The sequence below is a fragment of the Pterocles gutturalis genome, unplaced genomic scaffold, assembly GCF_000699245.1.
Source record: "Pterocles gutturalis isolate BGI_N339 unplaced genomic scaffold, ASM69924v1 scaffold39330, whole genome shotgun sequence".
In the NCBI taxonomy this organism is placed as follows: Eukaryota; Metazoa; Chordata; class Aves; order Pterocliformes; family Pteroclidae; genus Pterocles; species Pterocles gutturalis.
Genome location: NW_010144701.1, coordinates 11,448 through 23,074, shown reverse-complemented (window position 1 = coordinate 23,074; position 11,627 = coordinate 11,448). Strand labels below are relative to the sequence as shown.

At 44.8% G+C, this 11,627-nt stretch overlaps 1 protein-coding gene across 1 annotated transcript in view; it reads left to right on the top strand.

Moving 5' to 3' along the window:
- The first annotated feature begins 2,487 nt into the window (after window positions 1-2,487).
- The window catches only part of NGEF (neuronal guanine nucleotide exchange factor), an 18,076-nt gene continuing 8,936 nt past the window's right edge, over window positions 2,488-11,627 (top strand). The window contains exons 1-5 of the mRNA XM_010085177.1: window positions 2,488-2,763; window positions 8,078-8,238; window positions 8,460-8,612; window positions 10,630-10,759; window positions 11,503-11,577. Of these exons, the coding sequence (XP_010083479.1) occupies window positions 8,081-8,238; window positions 8,460-8,612; window positions 10,630-10,759; window positions 11,503-11,577 (516 nt within the window). The 5' untranslated portion in view covers window positions 2,488-2,763; window positions 8,078-8,080. The remainder of the gene's footprint in view (window positions 2,764-8,077; window positions 8,239-8,459; window positions 8,613-10,629; window positions 10,760-11,502; window positions 11,578-11,627) is intronic.

The following is an 11,627-nucleotide window of genomic DNA, read 5'->3' as shown; positions in this document are numbered from 1 at the left end:
TAGCAACGCTCCTCTCCTAGTCGGCTCATTCACCGTTTGCATCAGGCAGTTATCATCAATGCACTGGAGAAACCTCCTGGACTGCGGATGGCTGGCTGAGTAGGCCTTCCAGCAAATATCAGGGTAGTTAAAATCCCCCATGATAACCAGGGCCTGTAATTGCGAGGCTGCTACCAGCTGCCTGTAGAAGGCCTCGTCTACTTCCTCGTCCTGATCTGCTGGCCTGTAATAGACACCCACGACAGCATCACCCATGCTAGCCTGTCCCTTAATTCTCACCCACAAACTCTCAACTCGCTCATCACCCACCCCTGGACAGTACTCAATACATTGTAGTTGCTCTCTCACGTAAAGAGCAACTCCCCCACCTCGCCTTGCTGAGGCTTTCCTTAAAAGCAAGGGGGAAATTTGTCTTGAGGATCTTTTTTAAAGGGCTGCTTTCTAGATCTACACAGGGGACACTAAACCCCCTTCACACAAAATATCCTTGACTGCCTCTGACTTGCAGGGCAGACCCACCAGCACAACACGGTTGTACAATCACACACTGCAGGTATCATTATCTCCAGTATGAGTAAAATAGGTAGATTTTACTCCCAGTTTTCCCTTGAGTCGAGTGCTGCCCATCCTGCTGGAGGGTGTTGCTTCCAGCCTGTCCTGCTCTCTGGTGTGCAGTTTGTTGGGGCAGCAGGTAGCCAGCACCCTGCTGCACCAGAGCCTTCAAGCACAGGCTGAGCTCACAGATCAATACTGCTGACAGCAACTCTGATTTAGCAGGCCCTCTGCTCCATCCTGAAACAGCCTTTGTACCCCACCACATGCTTAGCACCCTCACTGATGCTGAATAGCAGGCAGAAATGCTGTGGAAAGCCGTGTAAATGTAGTTGACGCAGAGAGAAGTTATATAAGTAGCAGCAGCGCGCAGAACTTCAGGAGAAGTCTTCTCTCTTCGGTTATCAAGTAGGAAGCTAACAGAAGACTGTATGGTTTCCTAGGCACAGCTACCCTTCCTGCTATTTTAATCAGTGTTGAACATCTTCCCAGGGAGAACAGATAACAGGATATACTCGGAGCCTGCGGTACTGCTGTCCTTGTGCCTGTGCTTTTCCCCAGCATATTTCTGATATAGTTTCAACAGTGACTGGTACAGAGCCTTGTGAAAACTTGTCCAGAGATTTAATAGGCAATAGCATCTCCATTTCTGCCCTCCCCAGACAAACTCCTGGCCCAGTTGGCTCTCACCTTATTACACACAGAATCCGCTTTTGAGATCCAATATTGTGAGTGTATGCGACCAGACAGATTTTAAATCCTAATGATTCAGACAAAAGAAATTATGTAGGGTTTGGGGTTTTTTTTTATTAACATCAAGGACTTTTCTCTTCATTCATGTTACACTTTGCAATTCAAGTATAAACGAAGGGAGGTAACGTAAATTGTCCTCCAATTTGAGTGAGGAGAGTGACTCAGAGCAGGCTCACACTCACTTGTCTTTTCATATATTCTAAATTATATTTTATATTCAGGCAATTAATATTCTGGGTCTTACAGTGTCTCAGAGAAATAGGACAGTTAGCAAGCCCTAGGAGAGACATAGGATCTTCTGAAGATCACCAAGGAATTTCAGGATTCCTACCTTTTTCATGCTGTTAGTCTCCTTTTTTATTGTTGTTGTTGGAAATATGGGGGGGGGGGGGGTTGGGGAGCAAATTCTGTGCAATTCCATCTGCTCCTGAAGTTAGCAACTGAAACTCCAGAAGACACTTTGTGTGCTTGATGTGCTTTAAGATGGTGTGAATTCAGAGCCTCTTCCTTAGTGCTGTGGCATTCAGGTGCCTTTTGAGTGTTAATTTAGTATCTTTAATCATCACAAAAACTGAGAAGGAAAACAGAAGGAAATTAAGCAACTTGTGGAAGGATAACCATAAATTCAATACCGAAACAGACTAGTAACTGTAGCTTTTTGTCCCAGTGCCTCACCTGTCCAGTGCCTCAATAGCAGCTGAGTGTTTCCTCCTTAACGATTTTTGTGGCCATCAAATTGCTCCTTCAAAGTAGTTTCAATGTATACAGCATTGCTTTTCCAGACACACACTTACACATACTCGTCAATGTGTATAACTTGTCACATGATAATATGGCAGAGGAAAATCAAGGTTTTGAAGAAACTTTTCAAAACCTGGCAAATAACAAACCGATTCTTTTGTGTCTCCTGCCTGATCATGGATTCATCTGACTGTGCTACTAAATGTTTTGTGAGAGCAGATTGTTGACAACACTTTAGATTTAGAAATGGCCTTCCATTTATAGTTTCCATTTCTGACTGAAATAGGAATGCCATAACTGGCTTTTTTGCTCAGCATGGAAGGGATCTCTCTCACCTCTGCTGAGGTGAACCAATGCAAAAAAACCTCCATCTTTTCCCACAATACATTTCTACTCTTCTGTTTCAGCTGTAACCTCTCAGACCCATTATGTTGCCTCCTAGGGCTCTTGTATCAGGAATATAGAGATAAGTCTACACGCCAGGAGATCGAAACCAGACGACTGCAGGATTCACAGACAGAGCCTGAGGAGAGTTCACCCAGTGAGGAAACCCCATTTGAAGCAGAACCTACAAGTACAACCGAAAGCAAAGCTCCACCACAAATCAGTTTGCTGAGGAACTCCAACTCCAGGTTCAACTTATGGCAGGATCTTCCCGAGATCCAGAGCAGCGGGGTCCTCAGCATCCTCCAGCCAGATGAGATCAAGCTGCAGGAGGTAATGGGGGAAGGTGGAGTGTTTCTTAACTGGGTTGCTGTTTAAAAAAAATTAGAGTGAATTAAGTCAAATGATCAAGATTTATAAAGAAAAGCTTCCTAGCAGTCACAGACAAGCCTTGCCCTGCTCAGTACTTATCTGTACTACACTGGTTAGCAGCACTCAGTCTTTTTTTGAAACTACAGGTGTTGTTCTATATGCTATTGCTGCTGGAGATTTCTGTAGCAAAAAAAAAAAAGAACTTATTTTCCCTTTTCTGATTCAGCATTAGGAGCAATTTACGAAGGAAGAGGTTCTAGGAATAGAGCTTTTGGTTCCCAGTGCACATTAACCCTCCTCTGAAGTTACTAGCAGGACACATACTTTCTACCAGAAATCTTAGAAGAATTCAACTGTTAACTGTAATCTGTTTTAAATATGGTGGCATTAGCAGAAAGGGGAGAGATGGATATTGATAAACTTCCTTATTTCTAAATGTTGTTACTTGGAGTCTTATACAAAACACTAAAAAATAATGGGAGGTGTATCTGCATTGTAGCCATACAGTCCAGTGACACCACTGTTTAAGAGTCATACACTGTTGATTTACAGGGCTGCATCAAAGAGTGAAAGGAGTGGGTGGGGTGAGTAGATACTGCGATTAATGAAAACCTCAGTCACACAACAGTTTACAACTGGTTGCTATTCTGGGTAGTGTGGGGAGCGCAAGTGCTCTTTGTCAATGTGTAGCAGTGCGGTGGAGATGAACGAGCCTTGTTTAGTGTGTGGTGTGCATTGTAATGAACAGTGGGCCTTCAAAGGCTCGATCCTCTGACCCCTGCCCTACTCTTGCACCAGGATTGCTTCTGGTGAGACCGTTGTGGCAGTGTGTCTGTTCAGCTCTGCCTCATGAGATTGTACCCAGAAAGTGCTGAAGAACATCTCAGGATGTGAGCCGTTCCCCCTGAGTTTGCTTGGCTGCCCAGGGCAGTGGTGGAGTCACCATCCCTGGAGGGGTTCCAGAAACATGTAGATGTGGTGCTTCGGGACATGGGTTAGTAGGTTAGGTGGTGTCTGTTGACGGTTGGACTTCATGATTCCTGAGGCCTTTTCCAACCTGAATGATTCTATGATTCACGCAATCAATGTTTACGAATCCCTTACATACACAGTGCCACCCTAGTCCTGGCCCAGGCTGTCACATCACGGTTACACAGGAGAGGCTCATCTTGTGCACCGCAGGGGTGTGATGGGCAGGGCTGTGTTACACCCTTAGCAGAAGGGACTGGTGTTTACACAGGGTGACAGGCTGTTACTGTGTTAGGGTTATGGCTGAAGGTGACTAAAATGATATGTTGTTTTTCAATGTTCTTCTTCTGCACTGGTTATTTCCATATCAGATTTGTTCTGTTTACCTGGCAAAACACGGTACTTCTAACTGCCAGCATTACAAACGCAATCTGGCATCTGAAAAATTACAAGCTTTTCTTCTTTCTGCTTCAAAATGAAGTCTCTTTTACAGAGAAACCTTAGCTTAAAAGTTTGCATTATAGATATCAAAACCCGCCATTTCTGTTCAGTTACATTCATTACCTGTAGGTGTTTTAAGGAAAAAATCCCTGTGCTGCTAAACCCCAACATTAAGTATGCTGAATTTTCTTCTCTCTGATCAGATAACAGCAGAAATAAAGCAGATGGAGATGGGACAGTGCTGCCTTAAAGAAGTGTTGTGCTTTCCCATGATGTTAGTTTATCAGAGCTGAAATTTTCTTCCTGTTTTTTTCTGGGATTAGCACAGCAAGAGATTATAAAATTGCTCAGAGCCAGAAAGCTGTGAAATTGTCTGAACATTGAATAGATAAAGTGGAGAATTTGCTTTGTGAGGAGAGTCAAGGACAGAAAACAAGGAGGGCTGGAGAAATCACTGAGGCAATTAAAGAGATGATATCGGATTCAGCCTTGGTGTAAGCAAGCACAGTTCCAGCACTGCAGGATCAAGCAGTACTCACGCTGGATGTGAATTGGGAGTGTGAGCTGGACATGAGGGCTTGATTAAGTGAATGTAAAATGTTCAGCTTCATGAAGGAGGACTAGAGGAATTTACCTGAAGTACATGGTAGCAGAAATTCTGGAGTAAATGTCAAGGACAAAATCATACCTTTCTGACCTGTTTTCTCTTCAAAGCTGTGGTAAACACAGGGAACAAGAAGAGCTTGTAGCCCTTCAGCCAGGAAGGATAGAACAAGAGTATTATTTACACCACAGGGAGGAATTCCTGTACCCAAACGGAAAGAAAGGTGAACCAAACACCCCTGTTCACAGCTGAGGAAGGGAACACCACCCTGTGATGGAGCCAGGCTTAAACGGTCAAAGAAAATGTTGTTCACTTGCAGTAATCTGCAAAATGAAAGAGACAAGAACAAGAACAAGAATCTGGTCTTTGTTATTAGTGATGATGGAAAATTACTAAGGAGGTTATCAATACAAGATGAAAAACAAGACACAGGTGTTTTTCAAGCATCAAAACAAGAAACTTGACTGGAAGAGCAATTGATGCTTGAAAAGTCTCATGGAAGGCAATTTATCATTGTCCCCATTGGAACAAATGAGCCAGAAAATGGAGTTTCAGGAATGAAAAAAACACACCAAAACAACCAAAAACCACATCCACTCCCCAGCAATTTCAGTTAAAAAAAAAAAAAATGTTGCAGCAGGGCCCATTAGCCCTGGGAACTCAAACAGAATTGAGACAGTGATGGCCTCTGCCACACCAGCCTTTTTCATCTGAAGCAAACGTGATAGTAGCAATAGGAATTGTCTCAATAGGAATTTAGACTCTTAGTTTTTCTCCTTTTTTATCTTCTACATTTCCTTCTTCCTTAGGCTTCACTTCTCTTTTCCTTTCTCAGGTCTCTCTGCCAAAACATAAGCAATGAAAACGATGAGTACAGCTTTGACGTGACTATGATATTTCATGGAGTTAATGACCCAGAGTACTGATGATGGAACAGTGTTGGTTGTGTTTCCAAAAGATAGTTTCAGACTATTTGTAGACACAGGAAGATAATATTACATCAATTGACATTTAGTTTGAAGTTTTTCTAGTTATTTTTGCAATTCTGAGACCAGAAGCTCATGCTCTTTTTTTTTTTTTTTCTAGTGGCTGCTTAGAGCTAGCAAAGTTCAGTTATTCCACAGAGATCACATCATTACACTACATGGTTGGATGCTTGGTGCCAGCGTAGGGGGTTTTCAGCTCATACTTGACATTCCAAAGGGAAACAGCAGTCTGGGCTCCTTGGAATAGGTACTGTGTGTCTGCAGAGGACGCCAGCTGTTCTGCATACAGTGACAAAGTACATGCATTTCTACCTGCACCCCTTGATCTGTCTCTCTTCTGGGGCTGTGCAGGCATCAGCTCCTCCTTAGGTGCAGGAAAGGACAACCATTCAACTTAACCAACCACTGGGAATATTTCCTGGGCTACCAAACCCACAAAGAACTGAAATATCACTTCAGCTGATACTTTAGCAGCTCTGGATTGGGTAACAGCCCGTCCTTGCTGTGCCCATCCTCACAGATCTTGGACTGCAGCATAGTGTCAGAAATACAACCCAGGTCTCTGTACCTCAGGTCCTTCTGCAATGCATAGCGATACTTCCAGGAAAAAGCCAAAAACTAATCAGCAGAGATTTCAAATCATTTCTTCAGGAAAAAAACAAACAAACAAACAAACAAAGTCCACTAAAAAAAAAGAGCAATCAAGCCATAAGACAAACCTCCAGCTAATTTAGAAGATATTTCTTCCACATGCACAGAACAAAAATTACTCCTTGTACCTGCTGCTCCATTGGATCTCCTTGGCTCTGGCTGGGCCATGCAGCCCCTGAGAGCAGGTGAATCTCAGGGACTTGTACTCGCACTGCCTGGCCAGCTCCCCCTCTCACCAGGGCACAGCAGAGGGGATGTGGGCAGTGGGGGAGCTTGGGCTCAAGGGTCAAAGCAGCCTTAGGAAGCAAGACTTTCACTGAGCTACCAAAAGGTTCCTCTTTCAGTACCAGCAGCACGGGCCAGCCCCAGGACAGGGAGCCCAGGACGCACCTTCATCACCAGATGTCTGAAGGATCTAACAACTTTTCACCATGTTGAAGTAAGATTAATTGAAAATTCTCAGAAGGGCTTCAGCTAACAGATTCAGTAGTTGTGTAAATAATCACCTTTTTTTATCTACCGCTGAACAAAGATAGCAAACACTTGCCTGGGGAGTGAGTGAGCTCTGTGGTAATAGTGGACTGTCCCTGCGGCACCTGCTGTGGGCAGAAGATATTATATCTTTGTCTCATTAACTTGTGATTTATCACTGAACTAAACCATCAATTTGTCTTTCTGCTTCCCCAGACCACATCCCTGGCCTGAGAAAGCCAGGCTTTGTGCCAGAGACTTCTCTTTTAACAGGAGAAGCAAGGGCTGGAATTTGGAGATTGTTTATGGTTTCGGTGTTAGTTAAAGACTAGTGTGTCTTGTCCTAGTCCTTGGTGAACTGGGTCAGAAAAGCGCATGGCCGAGGTTGACCAGGGAGCCTCACCTGGACAGTGACATCTGTATTTCCTTTGGTCAGGGAACGCAGAGGGGCCTGGAGCACCACAGCTGTATTTCTGTTAGCTCTGCCCCAAGGAGCACGTGTCATGCACCGGGACTGCAGCATGCTGCTGTACAGCCCAGCCCCTATACAATGGCTTGTCTAAAACCAGAGCATAGAGGGTGCAGGGAGACCCTCCTGAGCAGCACAGTAACCCACAACGGGCAGAGGAGATCCAAGCCAGCACTCTCCCGATCAGCAGAAGGTTGGAGACTGCCAAGGGGAACTTCCCAAAAAGGAGATGAAAGTGCAGGGCTGTGACAAGTGGGCATAGCAGGGTCCAGTGCCTGGGGCAGCCTCAGGTCAAGCCTGAGAGACACGGAGAAGGAAGGGGGGAGTCCATGACGTGCTTTGATGTGTGCACGTGCACAAAATCAGACTGCTTATAGATAATGAGAAAATGAGAGAATTCTGCTGGAGAGATTCAGTGGAATGAAATGCAGCCAAACAACTTACAGAGACAGAAGGAGCCAGGGCTGGTGGCTGAGGGAGGAGGTCTTCCCCATTGGGGTCACTATCCTGTGTAACACATGCCAAATGCCATTACAGGCTTACCTCTGCCCGTACTCTGGGCCTGGAAGGTGGGTGCAAGGCTCATGACTGTGTGCAGCATAGATGTTCTCATTAACGCTGCGTGTCCATCTCTGTCAAAATAGAAGGTACCTGCTGATTTCCTTCTTTGGGATTCTCCCCCAGGCCATGTTTGAGCTGGTTACTTCTGAAGCCTCATACTACAAGAGTCTGAATCTGCTGGTGTCTCACTTCATGGAGAATGAACGTCTGAAAAAGATCTTACACCCCTCTGAAGCACACATCCTCTTCTCCAATGTCCTGGATGTCATGGCTGTCAGTGAGCGGTAAGACAACTGCTGCTGGCTTTTTGTCCAGCTGAATGGCATCGCTTTAGCTAACCTCATTTGTAGAGGGATGAAGGAACTGACTAGGGGCAGGCTGTTACTCACTGTCTTTTCGAAGACCCTGTGGACACATTCATTGCTTTGAACCCTCGGGGCTTCTCCTGGGAATTACCTGGGACAGACAGGTCACAATTAATATGAGTGCTGGGTTTCTCATCTAGCTTCCTGTTGGACCTCGAGCAGCGGGTGGAGGAGAATATTGTGATCTCCGATGTGTGCGATATTGTCTACCAGCATACAGTTAATCACTTCTCCGTGTATATCACCTACGTCTCCAACCAGACCTACCAGGAGAGAGCTTACAAGCAGCTTCTGTGAGTTCCAGTGCTTGATGCTAAATTATTTTGCAAAATGGTATAGGCTGCAGATTTATCTGTAATTGTGATATTTATGAGAGACAGCTAGATAGTACAGAAACAGGATTTCCCACTTCACTGATTTTTCGCTGCACCTATAAAAAGAAAACACAATTAAAAGGCTTTAGAGTAAGGGTGGGGTGATACAGTCTGGAGCTAACACACCAAATAAATTCAGAGCCAGGAGTTCCCAAACATGGGAAATATTTATGGTGTACACAGGGACACACGCTTATGAAATGTATGCATTTTTAAACTGCAAGTAGAGACAAGAGATTGAAAGGCCAAGAATATAATACAGATTTCTGATGACGAGAACAGACACTGTTTTTCCTGAGCTTCTCAGCAAGGCATTTGACCTTCCCAAAGTTGAGAATTAATATTTTTTTTTCAGAAGAACAAAATCTTCTTAAAAGGGAAAGAAAAAAAAAAGCTTTTTTCTTTACATTCTGGTGTTACACACACAGATGTTACTGAGGCCTGAGGATATAGTCCAAGCTATTTTTTCAATATTTTTCAAGTTTAGCAAGTCTTTTGGTCCAGTAGGAATTCTCTTACACCAGCTCAAAACAAAGAGTGCCCTCCAAGCTTGTCTTTGAGCAGGAAAATTAATTCTTCTGTTGCTACAACATCCTGGATTCTTTCAGGACAGCCCATTGCACATGCTGCACTGTATTTCCTCCCCATAGCAGCAGCTGGTTCAGGGGAGTGTAAAAAGCCCTAATCCTTTGCTTTCAGCTTTTGACACAAAAAAAAGACACTTTAAGGGGCCTCTGTTGAGCTTGGCCAACTGTCTCTCCAAAAGGAGAGTACTGCAGGGTTTCTGTCAGTCAGAGGTGAGCAATATAGCTGCAGAATATAAACAGTTTGCCTAGTGCCATTAGCTAAACACTCAGAAGCAAAGCAGCAATAGGCTGGATTACTTGAGCTTGAAAAGGACCTGTTGGAGACAGAGGTATTCCTACACACTAATTTAGAGGGCAGCTATTTTTTTTCCTGTGAGAGAACATAAAGCAAACCAAAAATAATAGACTCCCTTCCCCAGGCTCCTAGGTAGCACAATATTTTTGCAGCCCTTGTCTGAACCTGAAGCCTGAGGTACATCCCAGTTCCCCCCATTTGGCTGCTCCTCAGATGCACGCGGGTCTGTTCTGCTCTGGCTCTGGTGGGTCACATAGTCACACACAAGTACCCGCTGCAGCAAGGAGAAACACAGTGGCTTCTCTTGGATGCCGCACATCACACACAGTAAAGTATGGTTTTGCACAGTTAGCAGTTTCTTTGCATCCATGCTATTTCTGATAGCCAGGACTCCCGAAGTGTCAGTCTTCCCCAGAGCCCTGCAGCTGCCAGGAAGCATTGTCTTTGACTGTGGCAGCTGGGGATTGTGAGGCTGCTCTTTGCAGCGGTGTCCACGGCCCAGCAATGCCCTCATCTGCCACAAATACCATCCAGGAAGGCCTGGGCATGACCCTTCTCAGGCCAGATAATGTTTTCCATCCTCCAGCTAAGCAACCAGGAGTAGCCAAGCTTGAGCTGTTTTGTGGCTTGTCTTGTTCTTACGACTGTGTGAATTTCACCTTGTCACAGAGTTCCAACTGTGTAAAAATATACAATTATGCCTCTGACTCATCTACTTGGACACACACCCCATTCACACACACCTACGCACACCACGTATGCTGCTGAGCTAGATGTGCTAACACATGTGAACACTGCCATGGCTTGTACATTAAAAGTCTATTTTTTCCCTTCCCCCCATATACTATGGTTCTAGAACTATAAACAGTCCTGGATTTATACTAAAATACACCTAAAAGCATTCCGTTCCCTCCTCTGCTCTTCTGTCTTATTGGGAGAGGCCAGGGAGATGCTGTCTCTGGGACCAAGCTGCTTTTGGGTCACCAGCCATGCACCAGAGTGGCAGGCAGGGTAGCACCCAAAGCCCTCACCTTCTCTCTCTCTCTCCTCTCAGCCAGGACAAGCCAGCTTTCCGGGAAGTGATCTCACAGCTGGAGCTGGATCCCAAGTGCAAAGGCCTATCCTTTTCTTCCTTCTTGATTTTGCCATTTCAAAGGATCACTCGGCTGAAGCTGCTGGTGCAGGTAGAGTTTTGCACTTCTTTCACTCCTGAAGGTCTTCTGGATCACTCCTGGACTTTTCCTTTCCAGCAGTTGTGAACAAGGCTTACATACAGCCACAGTCAACCCTAGAACCGGATGAAGTCCGAAGAAGAAGAAGACATTCTCAACAACTATGGAAAAAAATATTTCAGTTGCTCAGAGACCATCCCCAGAGTAGTGTTGAATTTGCCAGGTAGCCTTTACTGAGCAAAAGAGTTTAGGAGGAGCTTTGTTGAGCTGCTAACAGTTCATTAACGCACAGATCCACAGTGCAGAACAGCTGCAGGACATGGAAATGCTCCATGTATTATACCCTGCATCATGGTGTCTTGGACCAGACTGTCAGCCATCCTCCTCCGGTGCTCTACCAGCTCGTCTAAACACTGCTGGAGGACATACTTCTAGGGATGAGGAAACAGCTCAGTCACAAATGGTCTTGCCCACTAGGATTACCAGTAACACTGTCTGTTAGTGCCAGCTCTACCTATTTTTATTTATTCATTTATTTTTATAAAATAGGAGCCTGCCTGCTATATTTGTTTTAGGTGTAAGGTCAGATACGAAGAACTTTTAATGAGAAAGAGGAACTAAGAGGTGAGAGTCACTGCACTCTGTCACCTATCCTGTAATTAGGCTGATGGCCAGAAATAACTCAGAGACTAGCAAAGACCTTTCTGTGCTGTCAGATTGGGATCAGAGTTAACAAAGCCTTTCCTCCCCTGCAGAATATTTTGAAGAAAGTGGAAGAGAAGTCTGACAGGGAAACCACTGCCCTGGACGCACATAAAGAACTGGAAACAGTAAGTTTGAATGAGCTAACTAAGGTCATTAAGATTAAACCATCGTGCTC